Genomic DNA, 26817 nt, shown 5'->3' on the forward strand with positions numbered 1-26817 from the left:
ATTGCTCTTACGTAATAGTAGAAAATTGCGATTGTACACAACACTGTACTTTAGACTAAGGAACAAAAATATTCGACTTTTTAAGATTTCTGAAAATATTTTGGTCACAGGCTCTGAGTATATTGTATGGCCCCGACCTAGGGCCAGCCAGGGTGGGTGGGGGTAAAATGTTCTTTGTCTGCCTTTCCAAGAATCATTTCGCTATTTTAAATTCTGAAAACAAAAAATGTTCTAAGGAGCATTAAGAATATTTTTAATGGCTTGTATGATATTTTAACTTTTTTTGCTATCATTTAGTTAAAATTCCGAGAATAACTTAACATTACAGAAACTGGCCGTTCACCGATGATAGCGTAGTGGCTAATGCAGTCGTCTTATCATTAAAGGGACAGGGTTCGATTCCTAGGGAGAGGGGACAATTTCAATGCTTCGGACCTATGTATCCCGCTCGAAATAGCATATAAAGTTGATTATAATTGACAATAGTAAGTTATATTCTTGAAAATTCATGACAGTTTTGAAAAGTTATCCCTAACGTCACATCTTTATAAAGTTAGATTAAACGCAACGATGATTGGAAAGGAGTAACTCACCAATACGAGTGAGTAGGTGATAGGAGACGAGCGAGACTATTTTGAGGGAAGAGATTCCAATTATAACACCATTAAGCCTTGTTTCCATCATTATGAAAAAAATATAAATATGCTGACCAAGGCAGTAATTTATTTTATTAAAAACATAAACTAAACGTACCGTTTCAACCTTCTAGCAAGGTCTTCTTCAGACTCTGTATCAAGTACAAAAGTGTAAGATTCTTACGTGAGATTTTTACGAGTGAATATACATTTTACGAAATGAAAAGCTGGCAGGAGAAATTTAGAGAGAAAATAAAAATAAAGTTGAAGAAGAAAGGAGAGGGACTAGGATGGAAAGAAGAAAGAGGAGAAGAAGAAGAAGAAGAGGATACCAGAAGAAGAGTTGTGGTAATAGGGAATGTAGACCTAACAATAGAAGAGGAAGCTTTTTTAAAACTAGGAAGAGGTTTCAAAGTTAAAGAAAGAAATGTAGATTATGAGGAAGTTATATATGACATTGAAGATACAGTGCTCCATATAAAAGAAGAACCAGAAAGAGACAAGATTAGAAGAAGAACAGCAGCCATACTGAAGAAAGAAATGGGAAAACAAGGAAAAGTAGATAATTTGAGTCAAAAAGAAAGGGAAGGGATGAAGAAAATCAAGAAAAGAAATGATGTGGTGATAGAGCAGGCAGATAAAGGAGGAGCAATTGTGGTGATGGAAAGAGAATGGTACGAAAGGAAGTTTGAAGACCTAAAAGAAAACGGATATGATGAGATTTGTGGAACAGAAGAAGAACAAATTATAAAAGAAAGGGCTATACAAGACTGTAGGAGGAGTGGATTCCAGAAATGCATAAAGGAGACAGGAAGACTACCAAGTTTGAAAGGCTTTCCAAAGATACACAAAGAGGAGATAAAGTTAAGACCAGTAATGAACTGCAGAAACAATATTTTGGAACCTTTGGAAAAGAAATTAAAGAAAGTTATTGAAGTGTTAGTAACACAGCAAGAAAGCAGAGCAGTTAAGAACAGTGAACAAGTAGTAGACCTCATAAAAGGACTTAAGTTAAATGAGATTAAGATGACAATGTTTAGCTTAGACATGAAAAGTATGTTCTCGGGCATGAAGAGGGGGCACGTTTTGGACATTATTAAAAAGAGAATGGGACAAGAAATTATAGGAGAATGGGATAGTGAAAGGGTAGTGAAGGCGCTGGAAACCATTTGAAATAACGGTTACAGTATAATGGGAGATACAATAATGTTAATGAGTGAAGGACTGAATATAGGTTCTAGCCTAAGCCCAGCATTGGCTGAATTGGTTATGAATGAATGGGAAAAGAAAGTGATAGAAAAAGGAGGTGACAAAATAATTCTGTTTTGCAGATATGTGGACGATTGTTTTGGCATATGGAAGGGAACGAAGAGGCAGCTCGACATTTTTGCCAAAGAAATACAAGATGAAGAAAGAGGGATATTATTGGAACTTGAAATAGAAGAGGAATACAAGTTAAGCTACCTTGATATATTGATGAAAAGGAAGAGAGGAGAAGAAATTGAAACCGCTTGGCATCAGAAGAATTGTGCAGCAGGGGTATTCTGCCACAAAAGAAGTGATGTAAGTGAGGTGACAAAAATAAATTTTATAAAGAATATGGAGGACAGAATAAAGAAAATATGCACGAAGGAATGTGAAAAAGAAGGATAAATAAATAGCCTATAGAAACAGCTGGAAAAGAATGGCTATGGGAAGCAGGATAGACTGGACATAAACAGAAGAAGGAAGAAAAGAGGAAGGGCAGAATTGGAAGAGAAAGAAAAAGAGGAAGAGAAAGAAAAGAGAGAAGGTTTGGAATAAGGAGTGTGGGGAAGACCACAGAAAAGATATACAAAGTGCTTTGGAAAGCGGGCATTAAAACTTACAGGAAGGGAGGGAGAAGCATCTTAGCAATAGCGAAGAATGCAAACAAGAAAAAGGAAAACAGAGAAGAGGAAGGGATTATCTACGAAGTAAAATGTAAAGAATGTCAGAGTGTGTACATAGGAGAAACGAAAAAGAGACTGAAAGACAGGTTGAAACAACATAGGGATGATGTACGACTCAAGAGAGAGAGAAATGCGACATTTAAACACACGAGAGAAACAGGACATGACATAGAGTGGGATGAGGGTAAGCAGATAGGAAGGGAGAAGAGAATGCTAGTGATAAAATGGAAGGAAGTCAAGGAAATAGAGAAGAAAGGTATAGAAGACACAATGAATTGGAATGGGGGACTGAAGTTAAAGAATGGAAGAAGGTGTTAGAAAGAGTGGAAAGGACAAGAGAGAAAGAGGAGGGGGGAAGGAAGAAAAATGAAGGAAAAAGAGCGTGAGATATAAAGCCCAACCACATTCTATATGGAAGTAAATATGTTTAGCCTTTTAGGTGAAAGTACAGTTGACAAGGGAAAGCTACCTGCTAGAAAGTTCCAGAACAACTTTCTAATAGTCTGGAGGGAGTAATGTTTGTGTATATATAATGTCCTGTTTTTTGTATCTTGTTACTTTTTTACTTGATACAGAGTCTGAAGAAGACCTTGCTAGAAGGTTGAAACGTTACGTTTAGTTTATGTTTTTAATAAAATAAATTACTGCCTTGGTCAGCATATTTATATTTTTTTCATAATCATGGAAACAAGGCTTAATGGTGCTGTAATATGTCTGCACTGATGATCAAATCTGTTATCCTTTAATACAAGACAACAATGCAATTGGGAAGGCACAATCACAAAATCACATATGGTAAAAAGAAATTAGCAACTACAGGGTATAAAGAAAGTTATGCAAACATGATTTGAACTTACGTAATTTCGTACAAAAAGAGAAAGAGAGAGAGAGAGAGAGAGACATGAATCTCACATTGGCAATTAACTCTGCTGTGTGGATATTTCTTTTAAAGAATAAAATAGATTATCGTGCTGTGCATGAACTAAGGTTTAATAATTTTAGCACGAAGTGAAAAAAATATGGATAAAAGACCGTTCTGGAATAGCTTGCAAAAATTTTCGATGTGTATTGATGATCTCTGTGATTATCTACCGATTCGATGAAAATAATTACACTTACTCGGGCAAGAAGCGGCAACTTTAAAAATCAACCTACCAAAGCAGTCAGCAGGGAAACGGGATTTTGTCAAAATAACCGTTCTGCGCTGTAATTGGACACAGGGAGATACAATGGGAGGAATGTAAAAAATGAACTTCAAAAGCAGGAAAATATGCAAAAACGAGTAGGTACTGGTTACTTGAAATAGTATACGTAATACTCCCTTCGAAAATCTTACGCACACTACTGCACATTACTACCATAAAAATAAATAAGCTTATTGACCACATCTGCTCACCTCCGGCATTTCAGCAGAGCGCACACTAATTGATTTTTCGTGGAGCTTGATATCATCCGACCATTCCTCCGTGGCCAGGCTGTCTATCCAATGGTCAGCTGTGGTTCCATCCAGAAGAGACTTTTCCCAATCAGTGACCACGATTTTATAGTTGCTGACTCTTCTCATTCTGTGCAGAGGTTCCGCCTCCTCAACAAAGCTTTCCTGGGATTGTTTGAAATTGCAAATTGCAAGAAACAATAACGGCAACAATGCCTTGCTGGTCCACGCCATGTGTCCAGTCTTCATGTTCTTTCACCGGCGAAAGACTTCGCTGTAAAGCGCTCTTGGAAGCAATGTTCACTATCGTTGGCTGATGATCTGCAAGAACAAGAACAATACAAGCTTGGTTAGTTTAAAAGCCACAAGTCATACACATTCCGAGAAAGTTATTTTGTATAATCCCCGTTCCCCCAAAATTCATACACCTTGTACACAAGATGAAAGATTTTAACATTCAGAATTTATGGGTGCATTGGGTTTTCTAGCCCAAAGTCTAAATTATATGTTTGTTATAGTTTGTTTCTAAGTCCTCTTTATACACAGAAAGGCTAATCGGGACTGGATCTACGGTTTAAAGTGGTATCCAAACCACTATGTGACTGTGCCGGGCATCAAACCAGGAACTCCTTTATAACAAGGCGACGATGTTAGCACTATGTAATCAGGGTGTCTATAAATCAGTTTTAAGATGGGCAGGGTCATGCGATATGAGTCAATCGCATAAAGTTTCACCTCCTTAGCTAGAAATTAGAACAATAACTCTCTACCAACGATCGAAATGGACCAAAATGAACTTCATGGTTTCATAACAGATGTACGTATGAAAGGAAGTGCGCACACACGTCACAAAAGCCACATAGGTGGACGAGCGGGTTGAGTGGTTGACTCACGTAATCGTCACAGAAGATCCTTTGTTCCAGTCTCGGATTTAGCACGGGTAAATGTTGCTTCGTCAGTGCAATATTCACCATTCATCCCCATCGACGGGATTAGCCAATAGCAACCGGAATGCGACGCTACATATTAAAAATCCAAATAAAAAAATGTATATCTTATATTGTGTAACGTTGTCAACCTTCAGTACACGGATGACATTGTTGATACGTGACTGGACGGGTTGTGCTTATCAGGAACAAAAAAAAATCAATTAAATTAAAAACAAAAAACTTTTGTAAATAAAATAGCTATTTGTTTGAACAAATGTGTGTATTACTAATTGATGCATAATTATGGAAACATGAAAATCATGATTTTTAAATTCTTTAACTTTAGTGTTAATGAAAGATATCGGGAAGGCACATCGTATAGAATTTCGGATGCCACTTAAAACTGTTTTTCCAATTTTGTTTATCCCAGCTAAGCAAAAAATGCACGAAAAACAAACCTTTTCGCTTATGTTACCCTTACGTTTTTCAGATGTTTTAAAAAGAAAAAAAAATTTCCGAGTAAAAAGATTTTTCTATATAGCAGCGTGATGCATGCCACCTTCCGTGCTCTTTCAGAATGATTGCGTCATCATCGCCTACAGTTCCGGTCAGCCAAATAGGAAGTATAATGACAATGTGCATTTGTTAACTGTTCAGAAAAGAAATATGGAAGATGTCCTTGCCAACATGAATTATTTCCGGTCATGTAACACGTTAGTTGTCCTTTTACATACCGAAGCGTTGGAATGGCATTTCCTGTATGGAAACTGATTGCACTTTCTTCAATCTGAGCGTTGATATTGTGATCAAAAAGACATTACATTAGTCATGATAGCAAAATTAAAGTTAAAAAGGAGGGAATGTAAATATAAATAGTTAATGAACAATAGAGAGTCGTTAATTATTGTATGGACAAAGAAACCGATTAAAAGGACCTTACAGATAGGCTTACGCAGAGAACGTGACTGAGTTTGCAATACACGTTCGGTTAAGCTTCTTGGTAAACCTAAACAAGAATTTGGTAGCCTTTTTGCTAAATCTAGTAAAAATGACCGGCTTATTTTGGTGTCTATGAACAAATATCACGATTACTAATTCAAATTAGTCCTGGTGAACAATGATATGTTTATTGCCTATTTTAAACAATTTTTTGTACATTAGAAACTATACGTTTAGTAAATAAAACCTTAAAATGATGACCAAAGCAAACTTTAATTGTATAAAAATATACATAAGAACGTAACGTTTCCACCATCTAACAGGGTCTACTTCAGTCGAATATTCACAATAAGAATTTACGTTACGTTTTTATGCATATTTTTTTACTATAAAAGTTTGCTTTGGTCAGCATTTTAAGGTCTTATTAACATGGAAACAAGGCTTAACAGTGACACGTTTTGTCTGAACAATTCCCATGTAGGTTGCTCTGCCCTTTGGAAGGAATGTTTACGTTTTTGATTCCATGTGGAATGTCAGCGTTACCGTCATGAGAACAATTTAGAAGGTACTTGAATGCAATGGTGACACGTAGTACACTGTGAAAATGTCAGAAAAAGAGCAAAAATTGATATTTTTGGTGTAGTTTTCTTTATTTAGCGTTGCTATTCTGTCTGAATTTGGTAATGCGACGATGAGATGACATTGATAAAAACAACATCATAGAACTCGAAATCAGAAACCTCAGTTGCTAAAACGACAATGAACTCGATGCGCTGACCACACGTGAACTGGCTCTAGGCTCTCAAAAGGCCTGTGAAACTGAATATAGTTGTCTTCTCTTTTTGCAGGTGGTCTCAGGCCATATTTTTCTATTCTAGGTACATCTTCTAAGTACTATTTCATGTAGTCAAATTCTCGTAATGTATCAGAAAAACTATGGACAGAAATACTTAAATTCCGATCGTATTACAATATAAATGATGGATATTTGCTCGTCTGTTCATAAGAGCAGGTAATCAACATCGAATGTCTCTTGCGACGTGTCAGATGTTGAAGCATTACATATTTGATTAAATAAAAAGAACGTCTTTAAAAAAGGATCAGTTATACAATGGATCTTGTCAATGTTACATTGTTGGAATGTAGCAACTTAACTGTGAAACAAGCAGTGTGTTTTATTGTTATTTAAGATGAATAATGATGTTATTTAAACGTAACAACAAAAAACATATGTTTTTATGATTGTAACAACCGTAGACTACAAGAGAATTAGTTGTATCATTTAAGTTAAATTGTTCATTGATGGTAAATAATTTAGTTGTAAATAATAATAATATGTGTGCGTGTGTTAGCCCCTCTTGAGCCTGATTCCTTCAACATTAAGCCCGTAACGCTGGTCGAACAGAAGCTAAACAAAATTATAAAGTATAGATTAATCGTAGTCAAAAAGGACTTACAGAAGTTAAGTGCTCATTGTAAAATGACAAGTACTGCAGCATGCATACAGGTTTCAGGATTTATATACTAAGTTTCAGCAATGAGGATTAAGACCTGATCAAGAAAAACTCGTGTTCAATTTACCTGTATCTTCCGTCGACTCTCTCTGTTTGTGATCAATGTTGATCGTCTGAACCAGATCAACCAGACTGCAGGATTGCCTAGTAGCAAAAGGCCTTTTATAATTATATCCTTAGCTTTTCCTATCGTTCGTAAGCACCCCTCCCCCTTTCCAATCTCATCATTATCACATTATGAGAGATCCTCACAATGGTCGCCAATAGTGTTGAGTCAACATTTTTCTCTATCATGTTCTTACCACGTAACTTACATAATATTCATATCCCCTGCCGCTGTTAATAATGAATATTATCTTTTATTATTATTATTATCTCTTTATTCGCTTCACCGTGGAATGACCAAGGATGTATCATGAAGCAAACAGGAAGTTAGAATGGCATGTTTTCCCTTTTCCTCCTGATGTTATCTTAGTCACGACAGCTGATGATCAGAAGCTCCATCTATTTCGCTGCACTCTTTGACTCTCTCTGCACTCGTGCGTGTAGTTGGTTTCACGGTGCAACGTGGACTCACCTACAACCTACTTCCTTGAATTTGATGTCAGGCAGTGGCGGCTCGTGGTCTGGCTCTATGGGTGTGCACTTTAGTGTTATAACACCCCTGTCAAATACTCGCACCCGTTCTTGAGCACATATTGATGCTTAAAATATTGGCAACCCAACTTTTGATCCACTTTCACTGAAAATGAGGCTATGATAGAGTTATAATTCATGATTTTTTCAAATGGATTTTTTTACAAATTTCAAATATTTCGGAAATTATCCAGTCAATCACGAGAAGAGCGATGTTATTGTGCAATGTGTAATTCAGCATTCGATAATCTTACAAAATCACTCAATACATAGAAATACTCATCTACAATATCAATACTATTGTCGATTTGCAAAATATATTTCATAAGCAGTTCCTCCTTCGCTCCGCTCATATTAATGAACAAGGAGAATAATAACATTGGCGTACACCAAAGAAGCCGATCCAAATACCAAATGGAGGAAATCAACTGTAATCTATCAAGCTGTTCTTTATTTCTAATGACAGACTGATCGAACCAAGGAAATCAAGCGAAATCAAGAGGAAAATAAATCTTAAAGAAAATTACAGTACTCACTCAGTTCACACTGCCCTGCTTTGTACTTCAGAATGTTTCCTCCCCTTCCGCGTATACATATATTGCTGCAAAATTCAATAACGTTAAATATTAAATCTCTGCTTTCGCTATGTAAAGTTTCCCTATTCATCAAGAAATCAAACAGTTTGCACTGAAACCGTTACGAGATTTTGACAGCGCTAAACAATTTTGCAACTCAGTAAAAGAAACACACAATGCAAACAGCTGGCTGATTGATGTACGCTCCCTTCGCGTGGGTTCATAATTCGGCTACTGCGCCACAGAGACAGTTTATTTTGACCAAAATGCATTAAGCAAAGGCAATATCAGGCATGTTTAAAACACCCGTCTCGCTTTCTGTTGCCCTCCTCACCTTCCCCTTTTTCTTCCCCTATCATGCACGGGACACAATTCGGAGGCACAGTATACCATCGAAATTTCACTTAAAAAAAACAACTGAATTTGCACTGATGTATGGGTTGGCTCGACTCTGTCATACGATCTCTAATGTAATGGGTTGCAACACTACATTTACTCGCACACTGATCGCTACGTTCACAGCTTTCCTAAATGATGCAACCTCCCCTAATACGGCGCTCAAGCCAAATACCTATTCAGTGTCCTCTACGCGACTGCTTCAACAGCGTCATAGGGAGCCAAAGTAACATTGTGTCCAAGCCCCAAGCGCGACTCGATCGACGCGGGTTGATATCACTGATCGCAGATTTCTTCAATATCTCTCTTGGTGGAACGGCGTGGGAAAACTTGATGTTTCAAAGGAGATAGAGTTCAATGAATAAGTACAGTAATAATGTTTTGCATTACAGATTTATTTGGTTGTGCACGTGCGAATGTGCGAATAGGCAGAAACCGCTACTAGTTCCAAGGAATATATTAAAAGAAAGGTAAGCTTTCCAACAGGATTTTTCCTAATTTGCCAATTCCTGTACGTTTAGGCTTCTTAGTGATTATAAGCAAAAAAAGAAAATGGCAGCCTTTTTGCAAAATCTAGTAGCACGATTACTAAAATAAATTAGTTCTGGTGAACAATAATGTGATTGTTGCCTATTTAAACAAATATTTGATCATTAGAAACTATTGTTTGGTTATTACAAACAAACGTTTTCTCTGTTGAATTCCCACGTAGCTCTGTCCTTAGGAACCAGCGGTTACGTGTTTTTGAATCCACGTGGAAATGTAAATTTTAGTGTTATCATCATGAGGACAATTTAGGAGCTACACGAACACGGAGTTCACTGTCAAAATAATAATAATAATAATAATGCCGGGACTCGAAACCAGAAAGCTCAGTTTCTACAAGGGCAATGAACTCGTTGCACTGGCCCTGGAAAGGCCTGCGACACAGAATATAGTTTTCTTATCTTTTTGTAGGTGGTCCTACACAACGTTCTTTTTATCGGCACATCTTGTAAGTTCTTTTACTTGAAGATAAATTTTGTAATGTTCCAGAAAATATATGGACTGAAACACCAAAATTACGATTGAATTGAAATATAAATCATAGCAATTAGTTCGCTTTTTAGAGGAGCCAGCAATCAATACAGAATGTCTTTGTGCAGTGTTAGAAACCACAAACCTCAAATCTGATGAAATCCAAAAAGGAAGAAAATATATTATCTTGTTCCAGCATAAATTATACTGATTTTTCGTGTGTGAGTCAGCAGTCCAATAACGCATCTGCAAATTCAGTTCAAACTTGCCTTATGACGTTGTTGGTTGGTTTACTTATATAAGTCTTGTAACATTTCAATTCTAACTAAACGCAATTCGTGTCAAATATCCACAAATTATGCATTCACCAAACCGTAGTAGGATGAATAAAAGTACTTTATGTCAGTGTGTGCATCGGAACAAATTTGTGGCTTGCTAAAATAAGTTTATGACTCCGAGTCACGAATATGGAGTAAGTTACGAGAATGTGCAGGATATTGCATTGTGTTGTTTTCGAAATACCGATCTCTCCTCTCTAATGAAATTATAAAGCCCTTCTCTATTTCATTGAAATACCTGTAATGCGAAAGGATTTCTCACTCTATAAATGCAATTTATTATGTACGTTACAATATTCATTTAGGCCTACCAAGCTTCCTCGGCTCTTGAAAATGATTTAGGGGTCAATCCATATGAATTCATACAACCTGGTTGCTTGACCATTTTTAAAAAAGTTTATTTTTTGTGGGGTGTGAGCCTCATTTATTGGCAGTTCAGAACCACTCTTATTTTATTTTTACTATCACCGATTTGAAGATGGCGGGCATTTTTTTATCATGGCGCGCGTCATTTTCTCCATTCGTAAGCAACAGCGGCAACTTTTTTTTTCTCAGCTCTGGTAAGTCCTACGACAATGAGACAAAATCTGTGATATTAAGCACATTATAGGCTACAATTATATTTCTGTGTAATTTTCTAAATATTATTCCTTCATAATAAATTTGAAGGTCAAAATTGTGTATTTTAATCGCTCAAAATGACATTTTCGGACATTTTTTTGGTGGGGGGGGGGGGGAAGGCAGTTTGTTTGACACTTGAATTTTTTTGTGCAAGTACCTGTGTACCAATAGAGTATGTAAAAATTATTTGAAGCTTGAGACTTTAATATTTGTTTTTCTATAGGGTCATAAACATGTACTTTTTGTTAAAATATTCCAAGTTCAGGGTTAAATATCACTGGTGGGCAGTTGTTTAAAAATCTGAAATTTGTACACAATACAGTACTTCATGATAAGTAACTTCAGTAAAAATTTTGAGTTTGAGATTTAATTGGTTTACGAGATACAAAACTCGTGAAAAATTTCACACAGCTGAAGAAATCTGAGCTATGTGAGAGAATGGAATGAAAGGCCGCGAAATGCAACTGATGGAGGTCATCGGAATCGTGTTCAGCTGGGGTTATCTTTACGAGCATGAACAGCCCACGATCGTACAGCACTGATGTCTACACATTCATCCCCTTAAAGTGCCCTCAGTCTCAGATGAATGTCAATTTGTAGCACATTTTCTGCGTTAGGAACTCGATCACTGAACGCTACTTCAGGCGATCCACCGACATTGAATGGTTACATGCTGCCATTTTCCTCGCAATAGTTCAGCACCCCCTGGCGATAGAACTTTGAAACCTTCAATTGAGAAGCGGGAAAGTCTTATAAGTGCAATGGATGGTTGCTCAAAATCCAAAATGCGTTTACAAGGTAACAAAGAAAATAAAAATATAGGAAGCGTTACTTTTCAGTACGCCCTCGTATATATACTTTATTGCAGAGCCATTTCAGGATTGTAATGTTGTTCATTGACATTCCAAATTACAGTTTGCAGAATTTCAACACAAAATGTTAATAAGAAATGAAATTAGACATACCATATTTAAAGCAAAATGTTGAATTTTTCACGAGTTTTGTATCTCTTAAACCAATTAAATCTCAAACTCAAAATTTTTACTGAAGTTACTTATCATGAAGTTCTGTATTGTGTACAAATTTCAGATTTTTAAACAACTGCCCACCGGAGATATTTAACCCTGAACTTGGAATATTTTAACAAAAAGTACATGTTTATGACCCTGTAGAAAAACAAATATTAAAGTGTCAAGCTTCAAATAATTTTGACATACTCTATTGGTACACAGGTACTTGCACAAAAAATTCAAGTGTCAAACAAACTGCCTTCCCCCCCCAAAAAATGTTCGAAAATGTCATTTTGAGCGATTAAAATACACAATTTTGACCTTCAAATTTATTATGAAGGAATAATATTTAGAAAATTACAGAGGAATATAATTGTAGCCTATAATGTGCTTAACATCACAGATTTTGTCTCATTCTCGTAGGACTTACCAGAGCTGAGAAAAAAAAAGTTGCCGCTGTTGCTTACGAATGGAGAAAATGACGCGCGCCATGATAAAAAAATGCCCGCCATCTTCAAATCGGTGATAGTAAAAATAAAATAAGAGTGGTTCTGAACTGTCAATATATGAGGCTCACACCCCACAAAAAATAAACTTTTTTAAAAATGGTCAAGCAACCAGGTTGTATGAATTCATATGGATTGACCCTTAGTTGAGTTTAGTTGGTGTTTTAGGTCCACTTTATGCAGTGTAAGGCTAATCGGGACTGGACCTACAGTTTAAAGTTGAATCCGAACCACTATGTGCCTTCACGAGGAATCGAACCCGGGACAATTTAGTTAGTGTGTGTTAAACCCTCACGAACCGGAATGCTGGTCGATCATAGCCTTTACATAATTATGTAATAGAGATTAGTCGTACACAAATAGGGTCTAAGTATTGCAGCATATTGAACATCGCGTTCAGATTAAGGTTTATATAAAGCTGTGATTGCGACCTAAGTTTCAGCATTGAGGATTTAAATCTGATGAAGAAGAATCGTGTCCAACTTACTTGTATCTTCCCTCAACTCTCCTGTTATATAATCAATGTTGATAGTCCGAACCAGATCAACCAGACTGCAGGATTACTTAGTAGCAGAGGGCCCTTTAATAAACCCATCTTTAACTATTCCTACCATACTTAATCCCATTCTATCCAGTCTCATCATTGCTTCATTGTGAAATATCCACACAAATGTGTCAATGATCATCATGTTGACTGTCAATTTCTTTCTATCACTTTCTTACCACGTAGCTTTTATATTCATATCCCCAGTCGCTGTATTATTTTTTCATGTGCTCCATTGCATCGTACTAGAATGACCAAGGAGGTATCGTCAAGCAAACAGGTAGTTACAATGGTATAATTTCTGTTGCTGATGCTATCTTAGTCACGATAGCTGATGATCAGAGGCCAAAATTGGGGACGTGGCTAGGACAGTTTACTTTGTCTTGGTAGACAAGACCTTAACATTAAGAAGCCGTAGTGAGTGGGCCAAAAGTAGTTTACGAAAACTTTTCCTGTTGTATTGGAGATACTTCTGTACTATGTGCGACTCATGCAACTTTTGTTTGCTGTATTTGTTGCATAATTTGCGCACTGTTAGGTGGGTAAAATCATTGTGTTGTACGTCACGGACACCTCTGGGTTGTAATAATCACATTGTCTCGCAATGGAATCCTTACAACCCAGAAGTGTCTGTGACGTACGAGTCCATGTATGTATTATAGTAGAGCTTCACGGATGCCTCGGGAGAATGTGTCTCATGCGTTCGTAAAGTGTCAGACTTCCTGCGTTTTCTGTTGTTTGAATCAGGGAAATATGCGGTGGTTAAACAAAGTTCTAGGTTTTATCACTATAACGATTATTCCCACCCCCTCCCTCCTTGCAGGGAATATAGACTGTCTTTTGGTTCACTCTGAAAACTTCTCTTGTCTATAAGAAACGGTTTAACATTTAGTTATTCGTGCTATGTTGCATCGCATGGCCATATTTGAGCGGCATACCATAATTTGGATAAGATATACAGGGTGTTTCGTAAGTTCGTTTACAACGCTTGGGAGGTGATTGCAGGAGTGAAAATAAGGTGGAAAGTTCATGTAACGAAATTTCGGAAACGGTTTTGTTACCGAGTTATTGACGTTTGAAAACGTGGGAAAAATGATTTTCCGAAGTGAATAATGGCAAAACGGGTGGAGAGAAGTCTTCGGTGTTGGGCGGTCCCGTAAGAAATTGGGTACGCTCTTGTCAAAAAATCACGCGGCAATGTTGTGCAATGTCGGCGCAAGGGATTCCCTAAAGGACGCGAACGAAGATGTTGACGGGAGTGGGGTGGGTGTGCGTTCTGCGTGAGCTGGTATCGACGAAAATTGGCATGTTTGTTGAATGGCACCAAAAAGCAAAGAAAATTTCCTGAGCGAAGGGCACCATGACGTAAAAACGAAAAAATGAACTAAGAGATACCGGATTCGATTCCGGTATGAACTGTATACATGAGATGCCTAGCTTGAGCTCATTACGCACACATTTCATATTTGAACTGTTGCCAATACTTGTAAACCTGGTTCCAGCACTTCTATCTAAAACCACGCAAGAGGGTTTTATCTACTTCTCAATTTTTTTCTAGCAAATTTACAAATCTAAAGATTAATAACATTGTTCTTCGTGTATAAACCATTAAGCTAATGAGTTCATTCTGCATTTAGTTTCCCGAATAATGGCTGTGTATTTCGCGAGAGTATATCCGTAGACTGTTGGGGGCTACAGAAGAAAATGATGTTCCTTTCTAATTTACTGATTGATTGAGTTGGTGTTTTAAGTCCACTTTATACACAGTAAGGCTAATCGGGACTGGTTCTACAGTGTAAAGTGGGATCCGAACTACTATGAGCATCCACCGGGTATCGAACCCGGAATCCTTTGATTACAAAGTGACGATGCTACCATGCGCCACCGAAGAGGCCCTTGAACCTTTTCTTTTCAAGACATACACACACACACACACACACACACACACACACACACACACACACACACACACACACACTTCGAACACACATACATATACGCGTATACTGTATTTATTTATTTATTTATTTATGCTTTGCACTTCTACAGAGGATTGAACCTCCAATTACAGAAGGCGTACACTGTGTTTGATTAATACAATAGAAATTACATGGAAATATACAAACACATATTCATTCATTCACGTACAACATACAACATACGTAACGCATGATATATATATATATATATATATATATATACTTATCTACATACATTTAGGCAAGAGGTTTATATGTGATTCACAAATATTGCACACTGGAAATGGTAACATTTATTTTAAACAATCTATATTCTATCAGAGTTTCTATAGCACTGAATCTATTATTCTTTTATATCTGTCAAATGGAAGTGAAAAATCCACACATTGATTGTTTGCAACAAGGATATTGTAACCGTGACACATTCTACAGGGAGTCCATAAAGTCCTGCAAAAAACTAAAACTCTATAACTTGAAAACTATTAAGTTTATTAACAAAATATTTTGTGTGTACTTACAGAAAGGTTCAAAGTTTATTTCCTGCTTGTTATGTTCATCGCCAAACCTCCAATTGTGCACCATTCACGTCCAAACATTGTTGCAGTCTTTTCGTGAAACAGAGAATTGCGTGCTGACGGTGCTCTCCTGGGATATTCAGAATCACATCTCTTATTTTTTCTTTTAGGTCATCCAGATTAGCTGGTTTCTGTGAATACACCTCGGTCTTTACATGTCCCCAAAACCAATAATCGCAAGGTGACAAGTCTGGTGATCTTGCAGGCCAAGGTGTGGGCCCCCTCTTCGGCCAATCCATCTACCTTGAAATTGTTCGTTAAGAAACTGCCGAACTTCAAGGGCAAAATGCGGCCTTCTTGTTGCATGTGGACGTCATTGATGATGCCTAAACTATTAAGTTCTGGCACAAGGAATGTCAGTAGCATTGGACTCCGGCCCACGCTGTCCTGCACTGACTGAATCACATCATTACTCGATCCTGGCCTTCCACTGCGTGTCAAATCTGACATACTTCCCGTTGCCTTGAACTTTTCATACCATCTCTTGATACTTGAATTTGCTGTGGATGGTTTCCCATATGTTGTCTGGAACTTTCTCTGCACTGAAACAAAAGATTATAACTCTGCAAACCACAGAACACACTGTGCCTTTTCCTGGATGGACGCCATCTTAAGTCACATGATCACGTGATTACCAGTGCAAGCATCACTGAGCAGTGTGGCCAGAACAAAACTTTAAACTTCCACCCTTCTCACCCAAAAAAATGTGTATTGTTCAACGCAACAGCTAAAAAGTTATAGTGTTTTAGTTTTTTGCAGGACTTTATGGACTCCCTGTACGTATTTATTGGTGAGTTTCTATATTTCTGAGTTTTTGAAATTTTAGAAGTTAGAATATTTCTATTACGCAGATTATTTTTTCTTATATTGAATTGTATTTGACCGAGAAAGGAGCTGTTGTCTAAGACATCATTAATTGTTTTATACAAGTACAACCTTTCTAATATTTTCCTCCTATTACTAAGACTCTTAAATCCAAATATGTCAAGCAGATTAATGTAATTCACGTTATTTTGTCGTGGGGACATATCATATTTTTTGTAAAAGAGATACTTTAGGAAACTTTTCTGAATTCGTTCTATGCTATTTTCGTACGATCTATACATTGGAGACCAAATAACGGATGCGCATTCAAGTCTACTTCTTACTATGCTATTATATAGAGTTGTAATACAATGTATACTATTAAAATCTCTAGAATTCCTTATAACAAAACCTAATGATCTGTAGGCCTTATTTACCATATATGATATGTGTTCTTTGAAGGTCAAAGCAGAATCAATGAAAACACCAAGATCTTTGATTAGGTTCACCTCTGGAAGTAATTTACCACAAATTGAATATGTACACCTCAAATTATTTCTTTTATTCGTTAGTTGCATAAAGTAGCATTTATTTGTATTAAATGTGAGATCATTTAAGCAGCTCAAATCATATAGTTTCTCTATATCTTCTTTGAGATCTATTGTATCGTCTAGACCATTAATTACTTTGTACAATTTAATATCATCAGCATACAAAAGAATCTGTGAGTTCTTAACACAAGTTGGTAGATCGTTTACATACAAAATAAATAAGAGAGGTCCTAGATTAGATCCTTGTGGGACACCGGAGTTTACAGTATATTCACATGATTTTGATTCTTTGTAAGTTACATATTGTCTCCTACCCTGAAGATATGATTTCAGTAAATTCAACATATTATTTGTCAAACCAAGGCCTGATAGTTTATGCAGAAGAATATCATGGTTGATTTTATCAAAAGCTTTTGCACAGTCAATATAGATTGTGTGTACAGCAGATCTACAATAGAATGCATTATATACATCTTGCACAAAATTTGTTAAATTGGTTGTAGTAGATCTACCTGGGAAAAAACCATGTTGGCAATCGCTTATGTAGTTTTTGACATGTTTGAATATTCTTGCATATAAAATTTGTTCTAACACTTTAGCAGGTGCACATATTACAGCAATTGGTCTATAATTTTCAATTCTTGTACATTCACCTGATTTTAAGATTGGGCTGACTTTAGTTAATTTCCAAATCTTGGGGAAACATTGTGTCTTCATTATTAAATTATAAATAAAACATAATTGTTTCTGAAGCACTTCGGCGCAAGCCTTAATTACATATGGAGGAATTCCATCTGATCCACTGAATTTTTTCGGTTTTAATTTTTTTACTGCATACCAATATTCCTTGTCAGTGATCCCATAATTAGTGAGTGAACTAGATACCTTTAATTCAACTTCATCGGTAATTTCGTATGTGCTAGGATAATCAGCATAAACAGATTGAAAGTATGAAGCAAAGCTGTCAGCTATACTTTGATTTGTTTGTAAAGTTCTGCTGTCATGTATCATAGTTTGATTGCGTTTCTACCCTTCTTATTATGTACATAATTCCAAAAAGATTTTATATTATTGTTAATGTTATCCTCGGTTTCTTTAATGTACATACGATATGCTTTATTTATAATTGCCTTTGCCTTTTTGCGAGTTTCTCTATAATTTGTTTTACTATCATCAGCGTATTTCATGCGTTTTCTATGATATTCCTTAAGTTTTAAAGTTGTAATAATTTCTCCAGTAAACCACTGAGGGTATTTGTATTTTCTGTGGACCTTCTTCTTTGGTACAGTGTTATGAAATACAGAGTTCACATTTTCATAAAAATAGTTTACAGTCTCTTCCACTTCACCCATGCAAGTAATGGGAGCCCAGTTTATGTCTCGTAACATTTCGTATAATGTTAAAAAGTTTGCCCTCTTAAAATCTAATATTTCGACTGGATTTCGTTTCAACACATTTGTTGATATTTTAAAATGCACATTTAATATTAAAGCCGGATGGTGGAGATCTTCCTTGACAAGAGGCATCTCATCCCTATTTACGAGTACGATGATATTGTTATGTACATTTGTTAGAATTAAATCTAGGGTTCTACTATTGTGATTTTTAATATTGTTAATAAAATGTAAGTTATAAAGATTCAAGAAATTGCCCAAACTTCTGTAACAAGTTCCACCTGTTTGCAGGTTATAGTTGGAAACTACAATTTTCGGCAGATTAAAATCACCAATTACAATAATGTTATTGTTTTGCAATTCTTCGTAGTCTTCAAACAGATCATAGAACGATATATAATCATTCAGAGTTGAAGAAGGGGTGAAGTATACAGCAATTACATAATATATTCTGTTATTTAAGTTTACTTTTACACATAAAATATCCCTATTATTGTCTACAATAATATTATCAGATCTTATATTATGCTTAATAGCAATTAATACGCCTCCTCCTCTCTTATATTCTAACCTGTCATGTCGGAACACATTATAGTTATCATCAAACAATTCATTACTGTATACACCACTATTTAACCAAGTTTCAGTAATAACAATTATATAGTAACTATTCACAATATTATTTACATAAAACTCTTGTGTTTTTGTATTAAGACCTCTAACATTTTGATAGTAAATGGAAATGTCATTTGGGGAAGCCATTTATAGTCATGCCAATTTAGTAATATCTTCAATTGTCTTTAAAACAAAAACATTCCTGTCGCCTTCTCTTTTTCTTAGTTTAATCCTACCTGAACTGTCAACCCACAAGAATGAATAATTTTTCTCTCGTTTTATTTTTCTTGCTTGACCATATATGGTCTTACGAAGTGGTATTAAGCTTTCGTTAATATATACACTGTCATTACCAGAAAATCCTACATGGGTACAATTAAGATTCCTTTTAACCTTTCGCATTTGTACAATTTTCTCTTTATCTGCCCGCCTTACAAACTTGACAATAATACCTGCTGATTTTTGATAGGAAAGTTTCCTTAACCTATGGCAAGTGACTATCATTTCATTTTCCACTTGCATATCTAGAGCCCGTCCTACATTTTTCACAATTTCATAAGGATCTTCATTTGGGTTTTCGGGAATGCCGAAAATTTCCACTGTATTTCTTCTCCCGTATTGTTCAAGTTCATCAAGCTGCAACTGCGTCTCCTGAAGTTGTTTCTTGAGTTGAGTGTTCTCCTCTTGCAGCCGTTCCACCAGTTCAAGACATGTGGCGATTGTCTTGGATTGCTTTTTTATTAAATCAACATTTTCATTCAGTTTTTGATGAGCATAATCCAATGATTTGCTCAATTACCGCTTTGTCTCTTTATTTTGTTTCCTCAGTTCCTCCACTAACTTTGATAGCGTTTGCAATAGTTTGTATACATCCAACATAGACGGCTGACTCATTTCACTTGGTTCCGAAACACTTTCAAGAGATATACTACTGCATCTATCCTTTACACAATTTTTACAGCGCCATACTTGTTTCGTAGAATTTATAAATTCTACATCTGCGTCTTTCAGCTGAACACATTTCGTATGAAACCAATTAACACAGTTGCTACACTGTATTTTTGATAAAAGTTCTTGCCTCGAAACAGGTTTCGAACACACTGAACACGCATTCATGCCGAACGATTGTGCTCCAATCGTGCTGTATAAACGATGTGACTACACTTGTTGAAACTGCTGTTCTTTGTTTACATTGTATTGAGCGACGTGAAATGATTAAATATATCACTTTACATTACTAGTTTCGAGTGATTTATGTATGTATATAATCTACAGTACTTACTGCATTTGTTTTATAACAGGAATATCCAGTATAGACAAAAATCTGAGTAAATTAAACAAATTTGCGGAGCACAAACAAATGTTTGTTACTGCTGCTTCTTCTTCTTCTTCTGTATGTATACAGCATAGGCCTATAGGGTGTATAAATAGTGTGTTAATTTGTAAGAGTTCGATAGAAAAAATCTTACGTTCGTGCCTCCCCCCCAAACTGATCAAACTAGCTACGCGTTCATGTGAAATGCTACACAACCGCTTCATACATTTCCTCTTTGATATATGGTCCTTCGAATTCGGTCGCTTCATCTGGATCAAAGGTCGGTGTGTGGTTGGTTATGTACTTGCATTATGTGACTTTTGCTACATACTCGTGAGAGTATATTGTTCTAAATAGTTGTATGCTATCTGTTGAATATTCTTTCCTTTATTGTGTAAAGCACCTTGTGGATCATACATTTCCGTTATATAACTTTCCGTTCTGTCGCTGATAGATATTGGTGACGTGAGTTGAATTATTTTTGTCTTCTGCATCTAGGTTTCGGAGTTCGTATTCGTATTTCGTCCAGTTTTGGTTGCCTTTAACTTAAGTAGTTGTACTTTAACTTTTTTCATTTTGCTTTGAGTTTCATTATCTCATTGCTGTTAAACATGCAGTTCATGTAATACTGCGTGGTGGAAATTGCATTTGTTGTAAGATTATTGTTGACAAAACTTTTTAACATTCCGCTTGAAAATTTTGTGCCATCACCGGTGGATGTTTTCCTCATATAACGGCCGTTTAATCCATTTTGCCCTGTGTTGTTCGAAACTTATTCTAACTGCTTCATCTGTTAATTGCGATGTGTTCACCTTCCAATAGCCCCTCCCAATTCTTATTAACGGTACTGATGATCTCATAGTGGTAATCAAAGCCTTATGATCAATGAAGATTGTAGGTAAAGGTCTAACTTACGTAATTGTTGATTTCAACGCGTGGGAAATGTAAACCCTGTCTAGTTGTGAAGCAGTATTTGCGAAAACGTATGTATACCCTTGTGCATTTCCTTGTTCTTCTTCCCACACATCCTAGATTTTTAATTTATGGACAAAGTATTTAAGAGCTAATGAAAAGTTGTATACCGGTGTTTGATATGAATCAAACAGCACAGAAATGAAGTTCCCTGCAAGGTACAAAGAGCCGGCTCTCTCTGCAATAGCCATACATTGCGGTACGACTTGCACATAAAAATTACGCCTCCGTCTTCGGTATCGTGATCCTGAAGAACTATACACGTTAACTATAGACAAGGACCCTATTCTTCCGTTAGGGTAATTTTTAACTCGGGTGAAGGCTAATCCTTTAAGTACTAAAACTGCTGTGTTTCCTGTACTATTGGGAGTGTAATTATTAGGCTCGATATATATGTGATGGCAATCTAAGCACTTTCTACCGACTTCCTGCAGTAGTGCTACATCATTACTTGAGTTGAAGAAATCTACGGAGAGACTTTGTTTCACTTTGTATTTTAATTATACTTATGTTTGTCACCCGTATCACTTGCGTTATTATCCAATTTTACACTACAACTAACCAAATTAAAACTAGTATATACTTTATGTTGTTTATATTCCCCATAATTATTTGTTACACTGGTCGTCATTTTCATGTACCACTTTCCTCACTTCCAGCACCGGTGTTGGTTAACATTGTGACGACCCTGAAGACTTAGACTGAATTTTGAAGAACTGTTCTGGTAGTAGTTTCCCATTTTTCTGGTAGAACGTCGATTAGCTACTGAATTTGCTTTTCCCTCTAATTCGTGTTTCGGTTTTCTTTTAAACCTACTTTGACTTAACTTCATTTTGTTGCGGGTGTTTCTCTTGTAGTTTGAGAACAAGTCGCTGTCTTCTTCAGATTCCCTTTTCTCATTTTTCGGATTGGGTCGGCTTGTTGCGGTAGGGGGTGAAGGTGGGAGATGTTCGCTAACTACCTGTTGTTGGACACTTCCGCTGGTAAATTATATACGCGAATTAATTTCACTACCCTATCTGCATCGCTAAATGTCACATTCGCAACCGTCCCATTATCGTAGATGGTTCATTTCACAGTGGTATTGTTCAAGTAATATCGTCACTGTTCGCAGTCGCACTAGTTTCAAACAAACACATCTTCCTATTTATCGGAATCTGTATTGCCGAGATTTCGTCGACGTTAAGGGTAAACTCTCCACATATAAATTCATGAACGTCCATTTCTCTTAGTTTTGCAAGCCAGACACAAAACTTATCAGAATGGTATTTTCTAGATTTATATTTCGTTAAACAAAAGCACTAACACAGTTCTAGGTTCTTGTCCTATTACTCACTTGCCCCGTTCTCGGCAGCTCACGGTATGACTGCACTCACGTCAGCTAAGCCGCGAGGAATGAACCTTCTTGACGCGGGCTCACGCACGAACTGGCGTGGAACACTTATGACCGACTTTACAGCTCGCAGTTCCCACCGGCGGCTGGGAAACAACGAATCAGCGATCAGTTAAATTCTCTTCGACTGACATCAGGCATTTCAGGGAGGGGCGAAACAAATGAGCGTCGGATACACAGCATGTTGCCAAACGTCCTGTAAAACGGGAGAGGTAGACCAAGGCAGCCCACAGAGGGAGAGACTAATACTAAAATATACAACTAAATAAAAATGGTCAAGAACACACGAGTACAATAAAAACACTGTTGCATGCAAACTGTGATTGTATTATGTACCAGTTGATATAATGATACAATTAATGACAGTAGTCGATACTCTGTGAAAGATTATACTACAATATAAAAACGTCAACAATAGATAAATATCTCGAATGCTGTTGACTTTAATTGTTATGTCACATTGATCAGAATACTATGGAAGAATTGGCAGGAAAGAACTTATAAGTTTTCGTTCTCAAATTCGCTGTTAATTTCTTCCAAGACTTCCTTTATTACACCGACGTTCTCTTCTGTCCATTGAACCCTCACGTTGAACCCTCTTGTCAGCCGTTCGACAATCTCTTCTTCTTCTTCTTCAGAACCAAATTCTCCTTTGTGATCATCGTAAAATTTCTTCGCCTATAGACAAAGTAAGGTCTAATTAGGTACTGGAACATATGTATGATACACAAGATAACCCTGTTTTAGGCTGGGCGCTCCCAATAATAGGAATATCAAAGATACTTATTATGAGAATATGATTTGCTCCGACTTTGGGGGGAATGAAAACGTTCCTACTGCGTACTGTGAGCCACTAGCCTCACCGTGATTCAAGTCCCTTTCGTTACCATGATTCCGGACAGTTTTGAATCCAGAAACTTTCCTCCAGGGAATATACCAAACTTCGAGCGGAGGGAATGTCAGGTGCATCGAATTGTGACACCAATAAAATCAACACTAATATTTCAAAATTGCCCTTACTTCTGACATGTAATTAAATTAAGTTTAAATTTCGATACGATACATATTCCTAGTTAGCAAAACAAACTATATTAAAATGTATTCATTCTTTTGACTTTTAATTATAAGGTGTGTATGACGAAAAAGTCACAAACAGTACGTTCTACGTTAAATTAAAGTTGATGAAAGAAAAGGTGAACATGGTTGTCAAATTTATTAGCTACTGTCCGAATGCTCTGCCACATTATTGAATTTTTTTGGGAAGTGGGGGACTTTTTATCCATCCCCCCGGCCATCACTGATTCAGGAACATTTAAGTGGAGGCCTTGAGAGTATAACGTCGCAGTGAATGAATGGATGTCCAAACAAGGCAAGCAAAAATGACAACAGCGCTTTTAAGAAAGAGAAAAACAAACAGGTGCTGGCTCAAAACCAGATACGCGTCCGGACGGTTTCCTGTCAAGCTGTGTCAAAGATACCGAAGTGGCGTTGGAGTGAGGACTGTAACCAGTGCCGGATCTACAAGCCGCAAAACCCAACAGTGCAGGGGGTCCCGGAGACAAGTAAAGGTAGGTGTGTAAAGGTAGGTAAGTAGAGGGGGTCCTTTGATATTATTTTGCGGGAGGTGGGGGCAAGATTTGTAGATCCGGCATTGACTGTAACCATAATGTTGCACATCAGAATCATCAATGGCTCTACAGACTGAATAACTGAAAGTCTAGTTTATGCTCTATGGTAGATTTTGCTGTACAGTTAATTTTACATGATGGATGGGAAGGAAGGATATTATTACTCCATTTATGCATATGTCATCAACGTATTACGTCGAGACTTCCTTGCCACCAATGGGGTCTCTCCAAATGCCTAGTGGTATCGGCTTGTAATAAAGGTTTTGTGAAGGCACATAGTGGTTCGGATTCTACTTTAAACTCTAGGTCCTGTCTAGATTAGCCTATATGTGCAAAAAGTGGCTTAATAACAAACTCATACTAAAACCTTATCATCAACTTTGCTGATCATTCTGCAGGTGAAGTATAAGTATAATTCTGAAATGTTATGCCACCGTGCTTACAACATGCTCTTTCTTAACTATAAGGTAAACTAGAATCATTTGTGGCGCTTACCGTACACCTAATGCTTAGAAAGCAAAACAACGTAGATACCCAGATAGCACGAGAACTTTTGGAAAGTTTGATGTAGCTTGCTTGTAGCTTGTCAAAGTCAGTTGAATACGGCAAGCTTGATATTAACTTGTTTCCAGCATGTAGCTTTCAGTGACAAGCTTGCTCGACACGTGGTAACTAGTTGGCTTGATTCAAGCCTGTTGTAAGCTTACAGCAAGCTTGTTTGCTTTACATGAAAAGCTTGTTTGGAGATTGATGAAAACTTACTGTGCTATCTGGGTAGGGAAGGGTTCAATGACAATCATCAAATGGAGAGAATGTATCATTAATCTAAAAGAAAAAGAAACAGAAAAAAATCATACCTTCTAAAGAAATTCCTATGTGTTGGTACGCCAAATGGAAGATGTAAACAAATCTATCCACAATGTAGGGTGGTCAGCATCCCTGGCAAAGAAAAACACGCATCAGTGAGTTCATTTTGACTGCAGGCTGCGCGACATGTCACGGATGCCGCCATTTTCGACTTGTGACGTCCCGTTTATTTTTACGCAAAACTCTTTAGCATGCATATATATATTGCATAACGAGTACTAATCTGTGTTTTAAGAGTTGTTCAAAGTGGTGGCCAACAGCATTCCCGGCACTTTTTGGTGACATTTTGTGACATGCAAGAGTTCCTCTTTAGTAAGTTGCAAGTTCTGTTCGTACATTGTCTTTCAGTTTATATACATATAATGTGGAGATTGTTTCTACATACTCTATTTTTTAGGGTTCCAAACAAATAATAATCAGTTTGTTCCTTAGTTCCGCTGTTAGTGCTGTAGAAACACTGCCTGGGTTAATTTTACCCAACTCGCGGTCATATGTTTCAGTTTGATATTCCAACATGTTATTCTTTTCCTCGTCTTATCAAATGTGTGATTCAATTCAAATGTTACAAATTAATAAAATGATATTAATCAACGAAGGTATTGCTAATTACATGCCTTAGAACAATTACAATTCGGACTTGAGTAGTATTTATTTATCTCTTTCTTTTATTTTACCCAGGGAGCGTTCTTACGGTATGGCAGAAAAGGCTCCTCTTACCGTCTTTTCTCTCTCATTTTTTCTCAACTTCATCTTTGCGTAACGAAATAAAAATGTTCAAACTTAATGAAATTAGGTTATTCGTTTAAGATATTATTACTTACATGCTTTGATACAATTAAAATTGGAACTTGAGAAGCAAATTTCTTCTTTTTTTTAACAGGGTGCGTCCTGCCGGGTTAACAATGGCAAGAAAACAACTTGCAAACAGAAGAAATACGCCAATCAAAATTTCATAAAAATATTCCGGGAATGGGTGAATGTAGTTGGCCACCGCTTTGAACAACTCTTATAACACATGTTAGTACTCGTTATGTAAGATAAATATACATGGTAAATATGTGTACTTAAAAATATGTGGGACAGGACGGGTTGAAAATGCCGGCATCCGCGACATGCCACGCTGTCTGCAGTCATGTGCTATCTCGGCCCAGGGCCAAAATGAATGATTGAACTGGGAACTAATCGTAATTTGAAAGTATGTCAAAGCACGAAACTTAATAATACAAAAAGGTGTCAATATGTATCAGTCTCATGTAATAAACTATTAATGAGAACCCTGTGACTTTCGCAACACGCTGTACCAAAGTACCAAGCTAGTTATAGATTTCTATGTTCGGGGCGAGAATATAATCCGTTCTCCCCGTACTTTGTTGAAATGTTACCATTATCCGTGTACGCTCTCTTATTTTAAATTACCATTCGAAAATAGTAAATCAAAGCTAGAGGTTCCAGGTTCGAATCTTGATTTGGCATCGATACATCATTGTGTTTATCCTATCTTCATTTCCTTATCGTCGTGATTAATTGAAGGAGTATGAGACATACACAATAACAAAAACAGAAAATATAAGCACAAGGCAGAACTTCGTAGTGGAATTTTGAAATTCCTTTGCGGTTGGTCACGTGAGTACTCGAAAATTAATGTCCAGAAGAAGGGCAATTGGGTGTCTTGTTTTATAGCTCTAGTTGTTTTTCCTC

General features: G+C 36.7%; 1 protein-coding gene across 2 annotated transcripts in view; it reads right to left on the reverse strand.

Annotated features, from left to right (window-relative positions):
* LOC145986686 (aminopeptidase N-like) overlaps positions 1 to 7563 on the reverse strand; it is an 80531-nt gene extending 72968 nt beyond the window's left edge. The window contains exons 1-2 of one of the 2 annotated variants that reach the window (XM_083120998.1): positions 7451 to 7563; positions 3963 to 4322 (exon numbers count right to left, since the gene is read on the reverse strand). In XM_083120998.1, the coding sequence (XP_082977124.1) occupies positions 3963 to 4250 (288 nt within the window). In that variant the 5' untranslated portion in view covers positions 4251 to 4322; positions 7451 to 7563. The remainder of the gene's footprint in view (positions 1 to 3962; positions 4323 to 7450) is intronic. The other variant, XM_083120997.1, reaches the window with a different exon arrangement.
* Between the last annotated feature and the right edge of the window lie 19254 nt (positions 7564 to 26817).

Source organism: Lepisma saccharinum, chromosome 4 (genome assembly GCF_977018435.1).
Source record: "Lepisma saccharinum chromosome 4, izLepSacc3.1, whole genome shotgun sequence".
Taxonomy (NCBI): Eukaryota; Metazoa; Arthropoda; class Insecta; order Zygentoma; family Lepismatidae; genus Lepisma; species Lepisma saccharinum.